Source organism: Rhipicephalus microplus, chromosome 1 (genome assembly GCF_043290135.1).
Source record: "Rhipicephalus microplus isolate Deutch F79 chromosome 1, USDA_Rmic, whole genome shotgun sequence".
In the NCBI taxonomy this organism is placed as follows: Eukaryota; Metazoa; Arthropoda; class Arachnida; order Ixodida; family Ixodidae; genus Rhipicephalus; species Rhipicephalus microplus.
This window is the reverse complement of record NC_134700.1, coordinates 7,697,732-7,721,786: the sequence shown is the minus strand read 5'-3', so window position 1 is coordinate 7,721,786 and position 24,055 is coordinate 7,697,732. Positions and strand designations below refer to the sequence as shown.

The 24,055-nt window shown below is 45.9% G+C and overlaps 1 protein-coding gene across 9 annotated transcripts in view; it reads right to left on the bottom strand.

The window, feature by feature from the left end:
• Positions 1 to 16,272: 16,272 nt before the first annotated feature.
• Positions 16,273 to 24,055, bottom strand: part of mio (GATOR complex protein mio) — a 768,187-nt gene continuing 760,404 nt past the window's right edge. For all 9 annotated transcript variants that reach the window (XM_075896295.1, XM_075895366.1, XM_075865082.1 and 6 more), the window contains one exon: positions 16,273 to 16,478. In XM_075896295.1, coding sequence (XP_075752410.1) covers positions 16,400 to 16,478 — 79 coding nt within the window. In that variant the 3' untranslated portion in view covers positions 16,273 to 16,399. The remainder of the gene's footprint in view (positions 16,479 to 24,055) is intronic.

The following is a 24,055-nucleotide window of genomic DNA, read 5'->3' as shown; positions in this document are numbered from 1 at the left end:
GCATGTAGCGCGTAGACAGGATAACCGCTGGTCGTTAAGGGTAACTAACTGGATTCCCAAAGAAGGAAAGCGGGTTAGGTGGAGACAGAAGGTTAGGTGGGCAGATGAGATTAAGAAGTTTGCGGGTATAAATTGGCAGCAGCAAGCACAGGACCGGTTTAACTGGCGGAACATGAGAGAGGCCTTTGTCCTGCAGTGGACATAGGCTGATGATGATGATGATGAGTGGTTAGTTCACTAAGTCTTACGGCTAGGTGGCGTTAGCCGCCGCCCGATGAAGGGTACAGCCACATTTATCCATCCATCCATCCATCCACGTCACCCAAGGCGGCGATGCGCTGCGCAGAGACTGCAATGAACCACGCACATGGGCAATGTGAAACATTTATATCTTTAGGGGCGTAGCTCCTTATACCGGCACCCCTTCGTCCTGCCTAGCCATTGTAGAGTGTAACAAGTATAACATTTGTCCTCCAAGATGGTGCCAGTAAGAGATTTCTTCTGTGCATTGTTGAACAATAAAAGTTAGTGCTCATAGTACATGCCAATGGCTGCTAAGATTGAATGAGAGACAGGAGCATTCGGCTTTTAGTTGATGTGCACGCTGCGATTCCCATTAGCAGCCATTGACATGTACGTTGAGCACTATCTGACAAGAAAGGGTTGCTTCGTTATACTCGCTGGGTGTAACCTCTTTAGCTTTAGAAAGGTTTAGCGAGCGTTGAGCCGCAGTGCTATGAATACAATGAACTAGTATATACCATGAACTCGACACGGTGAAAGGTGGGAAGTAGATACGAAGCGCAAGCCATAAGAAAGTAAAAGCCGAATTCTCCTGTCTCTCATTTCCCATTAGCAGCCATTGGCATGTACATTGAGCACTATCTGACAGGAAAAGGTTGCTACGTTATACTCGCTGGGCGTAACCTCCTTGGTTTTAGAAAGGTTTAGCAAGCGTTGTGCCGCAGTGCCATGTATACAGTGAACTAGTATATACCATGAACTCGAGGTGGTTAAAGGTGGGAAGTAGATACGAAGCACAGGCCGTAAGAAAGTAAAAGCCAAATTCTCCTGTCTCTCACTCCACCTTAGCAGCCATTGGCATGTACATTGAGCACTATCTGACAAGAAAGGGTTGCCATGTTATACTCGCTGGGCTTTAGTAAGTAAGTTTAGTAAGGTAAGGTTCCACCCAGCGAGTATACCGTAGCAACCCTTTCTTGTCAGATAGTGCTCAATGTACATGCCAATGGCTGCTAATGGGGATTGCAGCGTGCGCGTTAACTAAAAGCCGAATGCTCCTGTCTCTCATTCCCTATTAGCAGCCATTGGCATGTGCATTGAGCACTATTTTTTATTGTTCGACAGCGCACAGAAGAAATCTCTCACTGGCACCACCATGGAGGTCAAAATGTTATACTTGTTACATACTACAACAGCTACGAGAAATGAACGGGTGCCGCTACAAGGAGCTTCGCCCCTAAAAAGATCTATCCTGTGAAACACAGTTGCTTGAATGTACAGCAGACTTACACAGAAACTTGAACAAGAACCTACAAACTGACTGTTTTGTTTTTACTTTTCTAATGCATTCGACCTCATCGCACACTGCGGCCGTATTTAAAATCTTAAAACTGTTAAACTGGACAGTATCACTTTATCATGGTTTGGGAACTTTCTTTCTAATCATCACCAATTTACTATTGCAAACAACTTTTCATCCTCCTCAAATGAAGTATTGTCTGGTGTACCACAGGGAAGCATCCTCGGTCCTTTACTTTTTCTTATAATCATTAACGATCTGCCTCATAACGTGTCCTCTACTATAAGAATATTTGTTGACGACTTCATAGTCTATCGCCCAATAGAAACTACAGACGATCATCTGGCTCTTCAAGATGACCTAGAATGTATAAGTGGCACTGTAAATAGTTAGTGACATTAAACACGTCCAAATGAAAAGTAATGACAATTACTCGGAAAGCTACACCTTCACTGTACTCATACCATATCAATAAAGACACTCTTGCAACCTCTAGAAAATATAAATACCTAGGAATTACATTCACTTGAAATCTTTCTTGGTCTGACCACAAAATCTCTGTATCAGCTGAATCTTCCCAATTATTGAGATATCTGCATAGAAACCTAAGAAATGCTCCTTCAAATATACGTAAGCTAGCATACCTCACTCTTGTTCACCCTCATCTCGAGTACGCCTCCCCTATTTGGTCTCCTCACCAGAAATACTTGATCGACATATTAGAACAAGTTCAAAACAGGCCAAGCCGCTTCATTTCCAAGAATTACAAGTATCAGCATAGTATCACAGAAATCAAACTTGACCTTTCATTCCAAACTTTGAGTACTCGCCGTGAAATAGCCTTGCTGAAACTGTTTCACAAGTTGATTCACTCATTTCGAACACTGGCATACTTGAAACGACCCTACTCTACGTCACACAGGCTTCATAATCATTATAGCTTTTCGCACATTTATGGGTCAACACTGGCATTCGGTAGCTCAGCACTTCCAAGTGTTTTCCAATGTTGGAACTCCCTGCCAGATAACATTGCAAGTCTTGATAACACTAATACTTTCCGTGACGCATGTACTAGTTATCTGGCCAGAGAAAAGCAACAAAATCTGACATTATAGTTGTATGCTTTTAGTGCCAGGGTAATCTTTCTTTCGTGTGTTTTAAGTCATCATTTTAAAACACGGTAGCGTCGTTTTCTTGCTATTACGTTTTTTTCTTTTCTCTTGATACGTCAGTAATTATTTGTATAAAATTTGAAGTTTGCTTGACTAACAATACTTTATAGATAATTACCCCTGTGATTGTTTTCCTGTTACGTTTATCTTGCTGGTGTTGTGATTATTTTTTGTGCCAGTGCTGCCGCAAATACTTTCTGTTGTACCTCTGTCATTTGGTTCATTAGGTAGGTCCCTATATTTGTATTTTGTGAACAATTAAAAAATTTCACTTTTTGTACTGCCCCCCTTACACTATGCCTCAACATAAGCCTGTAAGGTATTTTAAGATAAATAAATAAATAAATATTTAGAGCCACTGCTGATAACACAAAATCACCGGTGGTTGCACTGAATAGCACTGACAGTTGGACGTTTCTGTGTTGGTTCATAGTTATGAACGGCGCATAAAAAACACAAAGCACAGATGAAGAAAACCCCACATGGGCGCCGGCGCACGTGTTTGTGTAGTTTTGTTCATCTGTGTTTCATGTGTTTTTTTATGTGCCGCTCATAACTATGATTGCACTGAAACCTGTTGGCCGCGAAACCGGCTTTCACCTGACCGCACCATAGCTGCATCATTGAGAAGGAGAAAGACAAGACTTCATTAAAATCAAAAATTTTACTTGATTGCAGCAGGCGATGACGGTTAGTTGGCCAGGAGCCCCTACCAGCAGCTGCCTCTACTCGCCCCGTGACCCAGATCTGCTCGTTGGGGTCGGTGCCGAGCAGTGCGGCATCCCACTGCTGTGTCGTAGCAATTCGCAAGCCCTGCGGGCTACGATACGCGCGGATACTCGGACAGGTCCAATTTATGTGCACAAGGTCCGCCGTAGGTGCACAGCATAGTTTGCACTGAGGAGTATGTGTAGTCGGATAGATCTGAGAGTACAGAATTGTGTGGGAAAGAAGCACATGTATTGTTTTGCCCACACAAGCTCCTGCCCTTTAGTTAGATATATGTGCCCACGGGAATAATGAAGTCTGGCTACTCTATACTGTTCCGCAATTTCGTGATGCGTGATGAGTGTCGCATGTCGGCCACCTCGTCATCATCACCAGCCTGACTACACCCACTGCAGGGCAAAGGCCTCTCCCATGATCCTCCAATCAACCCGGTCTCATTCTTTTCGTTGCCACGTTCTACCTGAAAAATTTTTATGCCCATGGACCAACATGACTTTCTGTCTCCCCTTCGTGCATTTGCCTTCTCAGGAAATCCAGTCAGTTACCCAAAATAACCAGCGGTTATCCTGCCTACGTGATACATGCCCGGCCCCTGTCCATTTCTTCTTGATTTCAACTATGATATGCTTAATGCCAGTTTGTTCTCTGACCCGCCCTGCTCTCTTGTTTCTTAAAGTTACACTTATTATTTTCCTTTCCATCGCTCACTGCGTCATCTTCAATTTAAGCTGAACCCTCTTTTTAAGCCTCCAGGTTTCTGCTCCGTAGGTAAGTACTGGTAAGATGCACCTGTTATGTACCTTCCTCTTGAGTATTAGTGGCAGACTACCATTCATGATATGAGAATACTTCCCAAAGCGACTCACCCCACCTTTATTCTTCTAGTTATTTCATTCTCACGGTACGGCTCCGCGGTTACTACCTGTCCTAGATAGACATATTTCTTTACAACTTCCAGCATCTCTCCACCTATCGCAAAGTGCTGTTTTCTGCCGAGACTGTTGCACATTACTTAAGTGCACATTATTTTCAGACCTACTTTTCCGCGTTTTTTCAGTGTTCAGTTCAGTAATCACGAGGTGTAATTTGTCCCCTGAACTATTCATGAAGGCAATGTCATCAGCGAATCACAGGTTACTTAGGTATACATACTCTCCATTAACTCTTATCCCTCACTCTTTCAAGTTTAGGGTCCTGAAAACCTCTTGTAAGCAGGTGCTAAATAGCACCTGAGAGATTGTGTCTCCCTGCCTTCCACCCTTCTTTATTGGGATTCTGTCGCTTTCTTCATGGAGAACTATGATGCCTGTAGATCCTCTGTAGATTTCTTTCAGCAGGTTTATGTTGGGTTCTTCAATGCCCTGATTCCATAGTGCTTGTATTGCTGCTGATGTCTCGATTGAATCAAACACTTTCTCGTAATCTATGAAAGCTATGTATAGAGGTTGGTTGTATTCCGCTCATTTCTCTATTACCTGATTGATAGTATGAATATGGTCTATTGTGGAGTAGCCCGCAGGAAATCCTGCTGGGTCCTTTGGCTGCTTGAACTCTAATGTCGCTCTAACATATATCTGAAGGCGTGACTGGCTAGAAAAATATCGAGTTTTTGCTTGGTGCAATGCACACGTTTTTCAGCATGGTAAGATTGGGGTCAACGTCTCTGTGTAAAAAAAGTAATTGAAAGCATTTGCCAAATCTTCCTCTATGAGCAATCTACCATTCAAACTATTCTTTTCAACAGTGTTACGCCTGTCTTTTTTATTCAAGAGTGCACTCGAAATCAGCATAAATCCGACATAGCCGACACTTTGAAGCTAAAAATGTCAAAACTGAGCGAGACAAGAAGAAGTTAGGAGAGAATAAACGCCGGAGGAGAATGGTCATCCAGGGCACTAAGCCGGTCTAAGATTGCGAGGTCAGAGGTTCAAAACTGTGCTGGTGTTTTATTATTTTTTTAATGGACTCTCGAACAGTTGAAAAAAAGAAGGCCAGGCGAGCTACGAATCTGCTGAAGTTGAGAGCTGATAGGCGGTCAGGTGGTATTCTACAGTGTTAAGAAAGTGCAACAGAGCCCCCTACTTGAAGATAACGCAGCAACATAGCACAGAATGACAAAATTCGGTTCGAATGCAGATACTGCACCATTACCAGTCATATATTTACTTTATATGCGTAATGAAGTAATCATTAAAGAAAAAAAAGGTCCTCACTGGCTACCAGCTGCCGCTATGCCATCCATACTATGTCAGCTGAAGTGCTACCACCTAAAGCACTGGCATTCTGTTATGATGCAGTCGCGATGCTGCTTAAAAGTGTGCATTCCTCACACATTTATTTGCGACCTGCATTCGCTGTTGTGTTTGCGACATAATGTGGCGGCAATATTCGTTGCTCGGTATAACGTCCAAAACCTACAATATGATTATGATGAACGCCATAGTCGAGGCTCCAGAAATTTCAATCACCCGGTGTTAATGTGTACCTAAATCCAAGTCCTCGAGCATTTTATGATTCATCGAATAGAATATGATTAAGCCATAAAAAATAAATTTTTTGGTAGCGTTGCGTGTGCATCTTCGATTAGCGAATGGTGAGTGCCGAAAAAGCTAAACTGTCCCCACATGCACCACTACTACTTCGAACTTTTTTTTTTATCAAAAAAAGAATTAGTTAGCAGAACAAAGTGACTGGCAGTAGCTGCTTTATAATACAAAATGTATGCGATGAAACTAGTAGGCTTGCGGCACCTTCACGCCTACGTCGCAGTTTAGAAAGAACTGCTTAGGCGGCAGAAAGAGGGGCCGAGCACGCACCTCTCGACCGGCCGTGATGGGGTCGATCACTTAGCTAGTAGCGTAGTCTGATGCTGACATGTGTGCCAGTTGGCATATGTGTTATTCAGCCCCGAAAATTGTGTGCTGCCGACGATGGTGAGAAGCAGCGCTGCCATCACGGTCGTCAGTGGACCTTGGTTTTCGGTCCCTTCAACGGCACCTCACTTCTAAATAAAAAAGCTGTTATGGTTTTTGGTGGTGACATTCTGAAAGAAGACCGCCCCTACCTTGTGCAAACCAGAGGCACTCGCGAGAACGCGAATGCACTCTTCTGCCGCGATAATCATCAGAGTGGGCACGTCCGCTGGCATCCAGCGAGCACCATGTCAAATCCACGCCTGTTTTTTTCATGCAGCTTGCTCTGATCGCCTTGACTACCGAAGTTAGCACAGCGAACACGGCATCTATACCTGTTCCACGAGCAATTCATGGAGACTGCGCAGAGGAATTCCTAAGCCTGGGCGCCGACTGGAGACACCCGTGTGCAACCTTGTCGATAACGAACGAAGATATAAACGCCCCATTTCCATCGGATTTCTTCAGTGGGCAGGTCGGCTGGCATCCAGCGAGCACCATGTCAAATCCACTCCTGTTTTTCATGCAGGTTAGTAACAATGCTTCCACAATTAAATCCAATGACCTTGGCCTTGTCCAGCTGACGTGCCCACGTAGACTTACTGAAATGTACTTTACTGCCTGCGACTTCGTCTTGTCGCTACTCATGCTATGTGGAGACGTCAAGCCTAATCTAGGGCTACAATTCAGCAGGTTCTAGCTGAACTGCTTGAGGGCCAAAAAAATATTCAGCAAAGGCTGGGAGATATTCAGGTCAAATTACAGAAAGTTGATGACGCTACATCTGCGATAAATGAAATCAAGAATTTGAGGCATGACCTAGATTTACGAGTTACAGTTTTACAAAGAAAGCTTGTTGACCTAGAAGATTACAGCAGGCGTAACAACCTAATTATTTTTGGTATAGCTAAAAAACCAAAAGAAACGTATGAGGAACTGTCACAGCTTGTGTTGAAGGAAGTGTTCACAGATAAATTAGGTATAAAAGTTATTTTGGCAGAAAAAATTCACAGATTGGGTCTGAATCAACCTACCAAGCACCGACTGGTTGTTATCAAACTATTTGATAACCGTGATAAATGAAACATACTAAAGAATTGCTTTAACTAAAAGGCAGTAGCTACTCTGTATCAAAAAACTACTCCCCTACGATAAGGCAAGCACGCAAGAAACTATGGGAAAGCACTACGGAACTTCGGCGGGCGAGTCAGAAGGTCAAGTTAATCTTGAACAAAATTATATTGGTGAAGAATTGTTCACTTGGGATGATGCGCATGACGAGAGTATCCTGGTGAACGATAGCAGAGATAAGACAAAAAAAAAAAGACAAAGAAAGCAATTAACTGACACCAGACACAATGAATCAGAAAACCTAACGCTTCTGTGTTTTAACGCCCGCAGCCTTGTAAATAAGTTGATTGACTTCAGTTGCCTAGTACAGTGTCATAATCCGTCAATTATATGCGTCACTGAAACCTGGCTTAATGAATCCACTTTTGAAAATGAATTTCTGCCCTTTGGTTACTCGGTTATCCGAAACGGCAGGTCGTATGGTCGAGGTGGTGGCCTGGCGCTTTTTATCAAAAACGACATTGAATATACAACACTGCCTGATCTCCTTGAAACAGTCTGTCTGGTGTAAGATCAAGGTATGCAGTGTGTTTGTAGTGATTGGAGCTGTTTACCGTCCACCAAATGAAGATGACCATTGCGTATTGGCAATCATGGACTATATTATTAGGCAGAAACTTTATGACGGCAAACTCATCACATGCAGGGACTTCAATGCACCCCACATTAACTGGGAGTCCTTCACTACGACCGGTCGTGACAAGGTTCTCTGTAATTAATTGATTGACTTCGCTGTATCCCATGATTTTACTCAAGAGTTTTAAAGTCCCACCAGAGGTGGTTCAATCTTAGAAGAAAGAAATATTCCTTTACCACCAACAAGCCCACATCGCCACTCTTGTCAATCCTGGACCTTGCTTTCGTTACAGCTGACCTATTGAATGAGGACTCAGAGTGCGAGGTTGTAGAAGGTATCTCGGATCACAATGCAATCTTTGTTCAATTTTCTATTCACTACGAACTTAAGAAACTAGAACACAAAGTCGCTACCAATTCCTCACGTGCCAACGATGAAGGCGTACGTTCCCTGCTAGCAGATTCTTATGCAAATTTTCTCCGTTCCAGCAACAGTTGTAGTGTAAATGCGTTGGTGGAACACTTTGGCATGATTGTGTCCGACTGCATATCTAAATTAGTGCCATATAAATGCGTGAAGCGCAATCCTAAACCCCCATGATATAACCAAGAAATAATACAGTTTATTCGCCACATAAAACAACTACGTTGCCAATGCCGCTCCCATCCAAACCACCAATTCACTTTGTGTACGTTAAAGGCAACACTCAAAAATAAAATGCATGAAGCTAGAGATTTCTATTACAATAACACGCTGTCAACATTCATTAGAGAAAATCCAACCAAATTTTGGAAGACAATTAGTAATCCACCCTCCAGGAGAAGTTGCTCATTCATTATTGAAAACGAAATATGTTCAGATGCTCAGATGATCTCGGAGGCCATCAATAGTTATTTTCAGTCTGTTTTTACCGCTGATAACGGCAATGTTCCTCCTTTTGTCACACCCTCTGTATCGGTAGCTATTTCGAATATTGAGTTAAGTTGCTCTGGAGTTCGTAATCTCTTACTCAACATAGATATTACTAAATGTGCCGGTCCGGACAGGTATCCCTAACCCTCTCCTGAAAAGGTATTCTGAATGTGGTACACGATACCTCATAATTATATTGTCGCAACGTGCAAAGAACAGTACACAACGTTTCCTTTCGACGTTAACAGCAAGCCTCTATTCACACACAAAAACAAAGCGCAAGAGCAGACGCGCGATGTCGTCTTCCTCAAAAAACGCCAGAAACTGCCGCTCGTGATGCTGGCTTCTTCCTCCTTTTGTAGTTATGGCTAAGTGACATAAGCCTCCTTCTCAAGAAGACATCGTCCTGGTGCTTCATCATCATGGAGGAAGTGTTTGTAGTCACTGGCAGTCCACGGGTTCATTCGGACAAATAAGGTTTCATCCGAACCACGTGCAAAACTTCTGGTGCATGTCTTTGACGTCTTGAACAATGTGGACTGTCGGCAATCACCTCATAGTTAACATCACTGAGACGACGGAGGACTTTATACGGCCCAAAGTACCGTCTCAAAAGTTTCTCCAAGAGACCACGACGGCGAACTGGGGTCCAGATCTAAACTTTCTGTCCTGGTTCATAGAAGACAGGTCGGTGACGAAGATTATAGCGCCTTGTGTCATACTCCTGGTGGCGACGAATACGTACGTGGGCAAGTTGACGGGCTTCTTCAGCAAACTGAGTTATGTAGTCTGCACTTGTGTCAACTCCATCATTTTTATGTGGCAACATAGCGTCGAGCATTGTTGTCACGTCACGGCCATAGAGAAGACGGAAGGATGTCATGCGTGTTGTCTCTTGCAGTGCCGTATTGTAAGCGAAAGGAACGTAAGGCAGTATCTCGTCCCAGTTTTTATGTTCCACATCGACGTACATGCAAAGCATAACCGCAAGTGTTTTGTTCAGCCGTTCCATCATACCATTTGTTTGTGGATGGTATGCCGTTTTACGCCGGTAAGATGTTCTACTTAGACTTAAAACTGTGCGTAATAGCTCGGCTGTGAATGCTTTTCCTCTGTCAGTTACTACAGATGGAGCGCCATGCCTCAGGACTATATTCTTAATGAAAAACCGGGCTGCTTCACTTGCTGTACCCCGCTCCAAAGCCTTGGTTTCGGCGTAGCGAATAAGGTAGTCTGTGGATACAATTATCCATTTGCGACCAGCAGCCGAAGTTGGAAATGGTCCTGGAAGATCTATTTCGACTTGAGCTAATGAAGTTTCCGGTACATCAATTGGATGGAGGAGCCCTGCTGGTTTGACGCCCGGCACTTTCCTACGTTGGCACTCAAGACAAGTCTGAACGTGCTGCCGTCAGTTTCGGCCAGTAATACTTCTTCTGTCTCACTCGACATAGCGTTCGTGTGAGGCCTAAATGACCGATGTTGGTTAGTCATGGCACGCCTCTAGTAATTCTTTCCCGAGTGGTGTTGGGACGACAGGTAAGTAGGTGTTGCCGCTTGGAGAAAAGTTTACCTTATAAAGGACCTCGTTGCGCAAACAAAACGATGCTACCCCTCTTGCGAAGAGCTTTGGCATAGCAGCTAGATCTGCGTACCTCTAAGAAATCAATAAGGAGTTGCAACTCGGGATCGTCGCGTTGCTGCTGTGCGATTGTAGACGTGTTGACTACACAGACAAATGCTGCATCGTCATCATCTTCAGCATTTGCGTCTTCTAATGGGGCGCGAGAAAGGCAATCGGAATCTGTATGTCGCTTTCCGGATTTATAAACTATATTCATATTGAATTCTTGAAGCTTGAGGCTCCAGCGCGCCAATCGTCCTGATAGGTCCTTTATGTTCGTCAACCAACAAAGCGCGTAGTGATCGCTGATGACTTTAAACGGGCGGCCGTACAAATATGGACGAAACTTCATGACCGCCCACACCACCACAAGACACTCTTTTTCAGTGGTCGAGTAATTCTCCTCTATACGGGTGAGAGTGCGACTTGCATAAGCAATTACTCGTTTGGTGCCATCTTGCCACTGAAGGAGCACAGCTCCTAAGCCGACGTTGCTGGCGTCGGTGTGAACCGCTGTCGGAGCGTCATCGTCGAAGTGTCCGAGAACTGGCGGGCTTTGAAGAGGTTGTCGCAGCTCTTCATCCCACACAAACGTGACGTCTTCTAGGGTGAGTTGTGTTAAAGGTGATGCAATACGCGAAAAATTCTCAATGAAGCGTCGGTAATAGGCGCACAGGCCTAAAAATCGCCGCACTGCCTTCTTGTCTGATGGCATAGAAAAACTTTCAACAGCGGCTATTTTGTCTGGGTCAGGCCGTACACCTTCACTGCTGACAAGGTGTCCCAAGAAAAGCAGCTCTTCGAACCCAAAGTGACATTTTTCTGGCTTGTGTGTTAGTCCGCCCGATCGTATCGCTTGAAATGCCGTGTGTAGTCGCTTTAAGTGCTCATCAAATGTCGCTGCAAATACAATTACATCGTCCAAATATACCAGGCACGTTTGCCACTTTAGACCTGACAGGACTGTGTCCATGAGCCGCTGAAACGTTGCCGGTGCTGAGCACAAGCTGAACAGGAGAACTTTAAACGCATAAAGACCATCGGGTGTCACGAATGCTGTTGTTTCTCGATCTCTTTCGTCAACTTCTATTTGCCAATATCCGCTCCATAAATCCATCGAAGAGAAATACCGTGCATAGCGTTGTCGATCGAGAGAATCGTCTATACGATGCAGCGGGTAAACGTCCTTTTTCGTAACCTGTTTGAGCTTGGGGTAATACACGGAGAAATGTAAGGTGCCATCTTTTTTCTTCACCAATACTACCGGTGATGCCCAAGGACTTTTTGACGGCTGAATAACGTCATCCTGAAGCATCTTTCGCACCTGACTTTCTATGGCCTCACGTTCCCGCAGAGCTACTCGGTATGGGTTCTGCCGTATGGGTCTGGCCGTTTCATCCGTAATTATGCGATGTTTTGTCAACGGCGTTTGGCAAACTCTGGACGTCGAAGAAAAACAGTCCTGAAACTCATTAATAAGCTTCAGAAGGCTTTGCTTCTGCGGGGGCAGTGAACTTGGGCCAACGTCGACGGATAAAGGGGCTGACTCGGTGACATCGGCTTTTTCCACAATCAAGCAGCCTGCACCCTCAATGGGCACCTCGACGTACGTGACTGCCATACCTCTTGCAAGATGTCGTCGCTCAGTAATGAAGTTCGTAACCAAAACGTGCGTGTCTCCGCAATTGAGGCTTACGACGGCTCTTGCAACAGATAGGCCATGGCTGAATAGCAATGCTGGAATTTGTTCAGCGATGTGGTAGAAGTTGCCTGGGTGGTCGCTTTGTTACAGCTACGAGAGCACTTGAACGGGGTGGAAGGGTCACATGATTTTCGAAGACGCGCAGATGTTTACGCCGCTGGTCATTACGTCTCATATCTGAAACTTGATCTGGGGCCATCAAAAATGTAAGTGACTTGTCTGGAATGTCTATGACGGCGCCGTATTCACAAAGGAAGTCCATCCCCAAGATCAGGTCTTTGCAGCACTCGGACAAAATCACGAACGTGGCAACGAAAGCTTAATCACGGATACTAATTCTGGCAGTGCACTTTCCAGTCGGCGCCATCAGTTGGGCCCTCGGGGTTTTTATGTTCGGCCCCGTCCATGACGTTTTAACTTTTTAAAGCCAATCAACAAGCTTCCTGCTCATTATAGAGAAATCTGCGCCAGTGTCTACTAGCGCTGTCACAGGGCGTCCGTCTATGTAAACAGCTAGGTCAGCGCTTACGATTTCCTGTGGGGTCGGCGGCGTTGCATCGCTCGTTGTATCGTACTGGTATTGCATAGCAGCATCTCGACGAGTGGCAACCTTCCCTCCAAAGGTCGCAGCTGTTAGTTTCCTCGATGAGGGGTTGGGGACCTGCCCCGGACAGCATCGGCGTAACTACGTCGGTTCGGCGAAGAGCTCGGCGAAGGTGACCGAGAGCGGGATCGACGATACAGAGCGGATGGCTGTCCTTGCGGGTGCACGCTGTCACGTCAGGTGTCAAATTGAGGCCGTGAAAAACTCTGCACATAAATCGGGTATATTTGTTCACGATATGAACAGATGAGGTAAACATGTCCAGCTTCTCCGCATTTGAAACACAGTGGAGGGCGGATGACGGTGCGCCACAGATCCATCTTGGGAACGAATAGTCGTTTGGTAGGCATTCTCGGCGACCAAGTTGCAGGTGTCGGGGGAGGGTAGAACGGCGGGTAGAACGGAGTTTCAATAGGTGCGTTATATTGAGGAGTCGTCGTCGTTGGTTGGGACGTTAAACCCCACAAATCAATCGTCGTCGTTGGTGGTGGTGGCGGCGGCGGTGGGCTGTAGGCTGGTGCCGCCGGCGCGTTGTAAGACTGAGCCAGTGCAGACGAGTTGTGCGGCACTGGCGACGGACGACAGGTGGCTGCTGCATAGTTAAGAGATCGCTGGGCTAGTAGCGATTCGGGCTGCGAAAATGCTTGCCTGATTTCCTGCTGCACAAGTTCTCCAACTGAAGCGATTGCCCATTCTTGCGGACTCACCAGGAAGCTGTGGATCTCCTCAGGAACAACCTCGCGAATAAGCTCACGCAGAGAACGGTCACTGCTGGCCGTCAGAGCAGGGACGCTGATTGAGGCGCCATTTGGTCGGTCGTAATAGCGACACCATTGCTGCAGTGCGCGCTCGATAGCTGTAGCCTCTTTGATGAATTCCGCAATGGTCGTCGGTGGATTGCGAAGAAGACCGGCAAACAGCTGTTCTTTGGCGCCTCGCATCAAACGGCAGTTTCTTGGCTTCTGGCATATCAAGGTCAGCCCGTCCAAATAGGCACGTCATGTACTCGGCAAACATGGCGACACTCTCATTTGGTTTCTGGACCCGAGACTCGATGAGTTGCTGAGCAAAGTCAAAGCAGTCGTTGTTTGCGAAGGTGCTGAGAATTTGCTGCCGAAAATCATTCCATGAAGACAGCGTTGCCTCGTGGTTCTCATACGACGTACGAGCGCTGTTTTCTAAAGCAAAGTAGGCGCGTGAAAGCTTTCGCTCGGTGGTCCAGCGGTTCGCCTTAGCAACTTGCTCATACTGGGATAACCAGTCCTCAACGTCTTCATACACCTCACCATGGAATGTCTCCGGAATCTGAGGCTGCTCAAAAGTCAGCTGGGAAGCACCTGCAGTTGCCATTTCTTCAGGCGGAGTGCTTTGCTGGGAAAGTTCCAGGGGAATCGCCTCAGGACTAAGGCCTCGCTGTCGGCGACTGTAGCGGTGGGCAGGGGTATCCACTGAAGGAACGGGTTGCGGTGTTGGACTTGTCACGGAGGAGTCCCGATTATCAGTCGTAGAAACCCAGCACCTCCACCAGTGCCACAACGTGCAAAGAACAGGACAACGCTTTCTTTTGACGTTAACAGCAAGGCTCTATTCACACACAAAAACAAAGCGCAAGAGCAGATGCGCGACGTCGTCTTCCTCGAAAAACGCCAGAGACTGCCACTCGTGATGCTGGCTTCTTCCTCCATTTGTGTTTACGGCTAATAACCGTGGCAATATTCCAGAAATCACTCGACTCAGGACGGGTCCCGCGAATTTGGAAGATCGCTAATGTTGTTCCCATTTTCAAATCGGGTAAGAAGGAAATCATTTATAACGACAGACCAATTTCATTATTATCCACGTGCTGCAAGCTACTCGAGCACATCATTCACAAGCACATAAGTCAATACCTAACTGAAGACAATATCCTTTCACAGCATCAGCATGGTTTCCGCAGCGGTTTTTCCACTGTCACACAATTGGTCGAATTTACACATGACATCGCCTCATCACTTAATAACCACGAACAAGTCGATGCCATTTTTATTGATTACTGCAAAGCTTTCGACAAGGTATGTTATAAAGAACTGCTCAAACTTCGTAACCTTTTTACAGGCCCATATGCTGACAAATTACTTGATTGGATTACGGATTATTTGCACCTGAGGAGTCAGTTTGTTCGCTACAACCACAAACAGTTGTCAAAAGCTCATATTTCCTCCGGTGTTCCACAAGGCTCTGTCTTGGGACCCCTTTTATTCATAATTTACATTAACGATGTCACACTACAGTTAAGCTCCGCCTATACGCAGATGACTGTGTATTATATTCCAATATACGTAGCGTCACTGAGCAAGTTTTGTTGAATGATGTGTTTTCTTCCTTTTGCGAATGGAATAGAACTTGGCAAATGGAGCTTAATTTTCAGAAAACCAAGACAATAACTTTTACAATTAAAAAGGAGCCATTTCAATTTAGATATGGCGACTCCAATCACACACTAGAAAAAGTTCAGGAATTTAAGTATCTTGGTATTGTATTCTCTCCAAACTTGAAGTGGCACAAACACATCGGCTTTATTTCTGCAAAATCGCTTAAGAAATTAGGTTACTTAAGAAGAACGCTAGAGGGCGCCACAAAAGAATGCAACCTTATAGCCTTTCAAATCACTGGTCAGACCTCTTCTTGAATATGCGTCTGTTGTGTGGTTACCACATCTTGCGATTGACATAAATAAACTTGACGCCATCCAGCGAAAAGCGATTAGATTCATTTTTGAGCGTTATTACTGTGATTCTCCCCTTCAGAGCACTACCATGCTTTATTGCTAAACCGTTTAGAATACAGACGTATGTGTGATCGGCTTACCATGCTACATAGCATTGTGTACACACAACTCCGTCCGCATAGACACACCCATTTCGTTCACCAATAATCCTGCCCATGTGACTCGCCATTACAAGCCTTTGAACATTGTGCCATTCAGATGTTTCATTGATTGTTATAAATACTCTTTTTTTCCGTGCACAGTTGATACTTGGAATAATCTGGACACTACTTTGAAATGACTACCGCATGCGCTGTTTGTTAAACAAGTGTCCAATTATGTAATTTGATGTTTTTAATTTTGCTGTTGTTTCTTTTATTTCATCATTTATTGCTTGTTGAACAGGTGTCTAACTACGTAAATTTATGTTTTTTATTTCTGTTGTTTTTGTTTGATTTATTGTAATCACTTCTGCAATTTCTCAAACATGATACAGCAGTATATGTAAATAAATAAAATAAATAAATGAAATAATTAATTTGCTTGCTCTCACTGATGAGACAAAGGAGTACAGTGACTGTTCGTGTTCCACCGAAAAAAAAAAGTGCAGTGGACGCACATTTTGTTTCAGTACTTTATTAAACAAGAATTTACGCGTCACCCTATTATAAACATGCCTCAACAGTTGGAAGAGCCCTCGCAGTAGTATGTCAGTGCTGAGGCCAAGTGGAAAAACCGCAGCTGCCTTCATTCGCCATGAACAGCAGCACGGTCCAGGGCTGAGCACTTGCAATTGCAGCCAGTCACAGGGCAGTCCGCGTGGTCACTGCACGGAATTCACAATGCTGACAACAAGGTCACAACAGCACGGACTACACAAAGGAAAAATAAACGTACGACCGCTGTGTGATTTAGTACACTCGGCTTAGTTCATACTCGGCGTCACATATCCATTATTAATGGTAAACTTGGTGGCAAAAGCATGACCACGCAGGGAACATAACCAACTCATTCTGTCCTACGTTCCTTCTGCAACTGCATGGTTACATTTTTGATAAGTTTACCAATAATAAACGTCTAGTGGTTCATACAAAGTTCAGCGCCAAAAAATGAATCAATGCAAACTTATTGGAGAAAATGTCTTAATTTTGCTTCTAACTGTCATACATTTTATAGTACTGGACTTTCTTTTTCCAAGCACTTTCAAACGTGTTTCGATATTTTGTATGCTTCACTGCATGCTACGATCATTGGCACATATCAAGCAACCTTCATTTATTATAAATAGGGGTAACAGCAGAAGGTGCTTCCTGTCAAAAACCAGTTTCACTGCATTGTCAACATCAGCACTTTGTCTATCATGCCCCTGTTTTTCTTTTTGATCGATTTGAACAAGGAAAGCCAAAATAAAAGGCAGCAGGAAAATCCATGTGTGAAGAGATGAGCCGACGTTTCAACTAGCGGGGTTTTTACTTCCAACTGCTCTCCTTATGCAGGAATCTTGCTGTGACTTGTGAAACGATATTACGCACTGGTACCGATTGCATTCAACTTTTCCAGTGATTAGGCTTTTCAGCCGCAGCTTTTTTTGCTCTGCAATTGCCTAATGTCTTTGTATAAGCTGCAAAACAACCTACAGTGTTTGCCAACAAAGGTTTTTAGAGAGCCAATGTGTAGCTATCAACGCGTCATGCACTTTCAGCAGAGTGATTGCAAGTGGAGCCATGGACGCCGAATGTGAAGCCGCCACTCGAGTAAAATGCGAACTGTTATGAATAGTAACCTGTAACCAAAAGCATTCTCACATCGCGCTTGCATATACGCTCATTGAGGCACGCGACTCAGGGGCGGCGGCGCGATTTTTTTCTGGGGGGAGGGGGGAGAGGGGCACCAGCAACAATATTGCTTGTTCAGGGGGGCAGGGAGGCATAGAACTTAAGTGTTGTGTTTTGACTATGCTTGCTCTTGGGGGAGGAAAGGGTAAGCGAAAATGGGGGGGGGGGGAGGGCTCCAGTTTGCCCGTGCCCCTCCCCCCCTCCTGCCACTGCTCACTTTTGCTTTTGCGCGGCTCATAGGTACCGTTTCGTTCTCCGTGGACTGCCGCATGCAATTCATGCACTGCTCTATTGGGCTAGTGTGCGACTGATGGTGGCGCTGCGAACCGCTCTTGTATGACATCAGTTTGAGGATTCGCGCACTTTCGAGTTGCGGTGCCGTTTAAAACCACCGTCTTAGTAAAACTCGACAAAGCCACAGTTCAATTGGTTATCTTGTGTGCGGTGGCTACCGACACTCTTCTAACAACTGTGGGTGTCCGCTTTTAACGCTCATTTTAAAAGCACAGTGCTTTGTTGCGTTGCTGTCTCCGCAGCGAGTGCTGCACAATGATGCAGTACTGCTCTGTGCCTCTATATGATCACCCACCAGTGAAAGGGTGTTAGCTTTCACAACTATCCTAAGGACCCGTAGCTGAGGAAGAAGTGGATAGTCAAACTTGGAGAGGGAAAGCGACCCACGTGTTCATGAACCTTGTGCGGCAAGCACTTCATTGACAGTGGCTCTTGCTACCCCCGCCCTTCTGGTAAGCTTGCAACCGTGTCTCAGTGCCTCGCCGGTACTTCAGTATTTCACTGTACGCAGACTACAGGTGTAGGCGACTTACACCAGGTAGGTGTAGGCGACTTACACCAGGTGAGGTGCCGTACCAAAACCTACTGCGAAGGCCCCTATACAGGGAGCCGACGACGCAGTTTCCGAATCGCCTCGGGCAGCTATATATATTTGGCAGCTATACGTAAATATATGTGGAGTTTACTGACAGTGCAGTACTTCCCACAAATTCATTTGCCAAACCTGCTGTTGCTGTTTATAGTGCACATGCATTAGAGGTTAATCTTTCTGGCACTGTGCGCGGTATACACAATCAGCGATAGCTATTTGTTATAGGCTGATACCCGAGCGATGGCCCTGTGTGAATTACTTTATGATGTAACTCTCATTGAAACAAACATTACTAAGAGAAAGTGTAGTCATTTACATTGGCCAGAGGGTGCATTAAGGCGGATCTTGCCCCCTTCCCGAGTCACACAAGACTTATCTTACTGCGATACAACACGGGCTCACGCCCTCTCGACGCCCACATTGCAATCCAAGAACGATTATCCCAAATTCGGTAATTTTATTATGCTTTGCATTTCTAGTAGATTCCACAGACGGTCGATTGACTGCCAAAGCATAAATATGAACAGCTGCTCTGCAGTAATTATTTCATGTGTTGCTTGTAAATGCCTGAGTGACAGAAATCAATAATTCTCCCTGTCCTAGTGTTCACTGTGTATGGCCTTCTCTGAAAGCTAACGACCTTTTCCCGGGCGGATGAGGCACATTATTGCGCAGCACTCAATTGCCAGGGGACGTGTGGCGGTTGCCAGCCCAACTGTTTTCAGGACCAGAGCCACGATGGTGATGCGATCTCCATTGACGACATTGGCTATGCACATTCAACAGCGCGGCCTGCGTCGTACACCACTGCGCTCTCGACGAGACACTGCGATGCTTCGCTTGCTGTATCTACATGCTTGTAGATGCTGGAGAAAGGCACGCTCACTGAAAGTTCAAAACACCCGCACAGCAAAAGCAGCAGAGAACGAGTGAAAACACTACCACATAGTTGCACTTTCTGACCAGCAATTTGGTCGGAGGCACCGGCTTGCTTATTGGCCATCTGGGAAGTTTCTTGGCCCTGTCGATTGGGCGGCAACTAAACAAATTCATGACTGCACTAGAAAACATTTGTTATGGGCATTAGTTGACCCTCGCGAGGCTGTTTGTTCGATAAAGTTGCCCCCTAAAGCAGACGATCCGCCCAAAGGAGCAGTGGCTGCTTCAGCACGGTTGAGAGCACAGTCCACAAACTGTGTGCAAGCTTGGAACAGCGGGGGGGTGGCCATTTTGAAACATAAAGACAGTTCGTTCTGGGCAAAAAGCTCAACACGTTCTCATGTTCTTCGCGGGCCTGATGGCTTACTGTTCACGGTAGTCAATACCCCCAGGCCATCCGTTAATGTACAAATGTAACAAGTGGCGATGAGGATAAAAGGAAGTTTCATGTAAGTCTTCGTTCCCGCACCGTTCTGCCATCTATTCACCATGCCAAGTTTCGGCAACTTCGATCTGTTTGAGGGGGGAGGAGACGACTGGCCCTGTTACGTGGACCGGCTCCAAGTATTTTTCCTGGCGAATGATGTCACCCCAGACAAGCGTACTGCCGTGTTCATCAGCTGCTGCGGGCAGAAAACGTATGCTTTGCTCAAGCCCGCCAAGCCTAGTGACAAGACGCTGGACAAGATTCTTCAAGTTCTTGGAAGCCATTACTATCCGAAGCCCTTTGCAGTCGTGCAGCGTTTTCGTTTCAACTCGCGCGTTCGCGCGGAAGGGGAATACGTCAGCAATTTCATCCCAGCACTAAAGAGCCTGTCCAAGCACTGAAACTTCGGGGCTGAACTCGAAAACATGCTTCATGACCACGTCGTGTGTAGCATAAACAATGTAGATGTCCAGACAAGACTTCTGAAAAACCAAACCTCACCTTCGACGACGCCAAGAAGACCACCCTGGCAATGGAAGCAGCAAAAAAGGGCGCAGGTGAGATAGCGCTAGCAAACACAAGCAGCGCTTTCTCGACTCACCATGTCTCGTGAGATTCTGAGGGCATCACCTGCTACCGCTGCGGGGACTGACATCTTGCAACAATATGCAAGCATGTGAAGACAATCTGTAATTACTGCCACAAACGAGGTTATTTGGTGAAGGTGTGCAATTCGAGACGAAGGGACAGCCAAGCCCAAAGCAACAGCCCTACCAAGGCACGTTCGTTCTCGGCTTGCAGTTTACTGTCGTCGAGTAACCATCACCGTGTTAATACTGTACGCAAGCAGGACACCGCTACCACTTCATCTTACGGAGTTTTTGACATGTGGAGGGTTGACTACGTGCTGCCGCCTCTGCCTTTCACTGTCAATGTTGACGTTTGTCACGGCCAAGTTACGTCTTCTTCAGCTTTTGCCTTCGGTCAAAACATGCGTTCCATTTCTTTCCAAACATGCGTTCCGTCTTCTCCACCAACTTGTTGACCATTTGCTCAAGCATGTCCACTTTCTAGGCATTTGACCTGGGTCTTCAGTTCCTGCGTGTTCTCTATGTCATCCGCTTGCGCACCACTCTGATTTTTGCGTTTGGACCCAACTGTCGGTCCCTCTACGTCGAGCATGTCAATCTCCTCTTCCGCCGCTGCACTGGTGTGCTCAATGGGCACATGCTGGGTGGGGGCTCCTCCTGCGTGTCCTGCCATGTACTTGAGGATTTCATTTAGCGTTTTTTGCAACTTGTCGATCTTCTTGGCCGATTTCTCGTTTTGTTGTCTTGCCCTGCTCAGTTCATCCCTTAGTTCCCTGCTCTCTTTGTCTAACTTCTCTAATTGCATCCCGATTGGCGAGTTCAAGGTCTTCCCTAAGTCTTCGGGGAGTGAGCTTCCTTCCGGACTCCTGCTTTCTTGAGCCGCCAGGTGTGACCAAGTAACCTTGCATGATTCCTTCAGCTTTCCGCCAAGTGGAGGCTGCCCGTTGCCCGACGAGAAACTGGGCTCGCTACTTGAGTTTGGTCCAGTACGGCTACTGCTTCGGCTGCGGCTTTCGCTTCTACTGCGAGGCCTCTTTTTTACCGCAGATGAGGAGGAGTGGGGGTCAATGGCTCTATTGCGTTGTCGGGAGCAGTACCTTGATCTCAAACGGCGCTCCTTGGGTGACGTTTTGATGGGTAATGCTGCGAGAGGGCCGGGTACTGGTCTCCCGCGCCATCTTCGGGAGTGAGTGCGCTTTCTTTCCCATACTCCCGGTCATCCGTGCTTTTCGCAAGCCATCTCCTCGCCTTGACCATGTACGGAACTTTCTACTTTGCTTTACATGTGCGATCGGTGGTAGGGTGTGCTTCCCTGTAGATTTTGCACCTTGGCGAGCACTTGTGCGCGGTAATTGGTTTTTTCGTGCCGCAAATCAGACAGAGTTTGACTTCCAGTCTCGGGCACACGTAGGCTTTGTGACCGAGTCTTCCGCAATCTCGACAGAAATCGAGTTACTTTTGGTACAGTACGACTCTTATCATTATGCTGTTAAAGTAAACCCACGTTGGGACTCTGTTTCCCTGGTAGAGGAGGATTACTGTAGTGGTGTTTCCGAGTCTCTTCACGTAGGCGAGATTGGGGTTCCCCGAAGTGATCAGTGCCCGGGAGAGTTGATCTTCCGTATAACTGAGCGGAACGTCCTTTATTATGCACTTGACCATTTCTTCTGGCGTAGAGACATACGCACTGACTTCGTGTTTTTTGTCCCCAACTCTAGTTGAGCGGATTCTTGCTAACTTGCCTGCCGTCTCCTCGTCGGGCGTGCTGGCAACCAGGATGTTTTGAGTGTAGTTAGGGAAAATCATGATTGTTTCGTGCACAATTATCCCGGCCATTCTTCTGATCGTTTCGTCCAGTGCCACCCCGCCCGCCGTGCGAAGGTTCAGGCCATTCCGTGGCCTCATGATCACTTTAATGTCTCCTTTCGGCAGCCTCGGCATTTCACTCGTACGTAGGATTTTCTTCACAATGCCTCTTTTGCGGCCGCGCATTTCGGTCTCACACTGCAGGGATGGTTCGTCGTCATGCCGAGCTTCGCGGTATTTCTTTCGTCGCGTAACTTCAATCTAGCCGTTAGCATCTGTCTCAGCTTCAGGCAGGTTTGTGACATTATCTCTATCGACGTGCCCATCCGGAGTGTCGTCGAATGCTGTTTCGTCCACCTCCATGATTGGATCTTTTCTCTGAGGTTTATATGTACTGCAGATTTTCAATAAAAGCCAGTTGCTAGAACGCTTTCGTCTGTGTGTCCGTGGGCCTTCCTTTACTCCATGTTCATTAGCCCTACCCTTCCATGAGTGACATCGATAGTTGATAGAAAAATGCTCGACACCTTGCTAATTCTTGTCGAGATACTGTTTTAAAATGGAGACATGTTGATGGGACATGAATAATTATGATGACACTTATGGATGGCTCCTGTTAAGACTAACGCATGCACATTAAATTTTTCTTCAGTGCCCAAACAACATAGGATCTCCCAGATGTGCCCGCCAGCCAAGTGCCCACCAGGGAAGAGTCTCCGGATGTGTTCACGGGGAAGGATTACTCAGATTACGGACCTTGATTTTGGCGACTAATATACTGTTGAATGCAATGTCGTTTTCTTTCTAACATTTGATTGACTGCAAAGAGAGTCAGTACAGGTATACCTGATGGTTCAAAATGACTACTATGTACTACCTTCAATGAGGAGCAAGATTGTTCAGCAATGTTGCCTGAATGGTGTGCAGAATGTGTCCCAACATTGTTGTAATAGTATTATTTATTGATTTAGCAATGTTTCTTGAATGACTCGACAATGTTGTTGCTATGTTTCTTGGCAATGTTGGGGAAATGCTACTATAGACGGGCCTTATTCTAATTTTAGCAACATTGAAAGGCAGCAATAAGGCAATGTTGCAGCAATGTTTTGTGCTACCAGGGATGTTTGTTATCCACGCGTACTTCGAGGAATACATATTTCTCACGTGGATAGTGAAGCAGCGGCCGTATTTTGTCGTTAATCTTGTTATCGACGGTTTGTTTTCGTGCTTCGGTGGTTGCTTTCTACAATGTCAAATGGCGGCGGCGCAGTCATCATGCGTCCAAGGTTGCCACGAAGTGCGTCACAGCGCATCCTTCTGAGCGCCCCTCGAGATAACAGCAGATACCACTGTTGTGGTTAAACGATTGCGAGAAAGGATAGCCGCGAAAGTCTTTTATGGCGTGCGCGGGCGGTGTAGAGACAGCTTGCAGAAGATAGCACCATCCAACCACCGAAGACGAGTAAAGCGCAACAAAGAACCTCTTTTCGAACAGTGCACGCATATGTCAATTGCGAAAGACTAAGCGACTTGACTTTTTTTTCACATTACTGCATTTTTTGCTCATACAAAAGAGTTTCATGAAATTTGCTCTGTGTAATAAACGCACTCTAAACTTTGCTTCGATTTTCGCGAGGTATGGCATTCCCGAGGAAGTGGCTACTATAGTTTTATGCTCTCTATTAGAGACATGCTTAAATGCGAGACATACTGCATGGAAAGAGTCACTCATGCCAGCCAGGTCTGCCAGGCTAATTCCACTGGCGGCAACGTTGTCACTATCACCAGCCAGGCTAATATGAGCGTGGCTTATGAAATCATTTCACTTGCCCAGTTTCTGAGACATGCTACCAGCATCGCTTCTCGGAGTTCCTACTCTACAGAGTCCCATAGTTTTGGATCAACTTAAAAAATATTCGA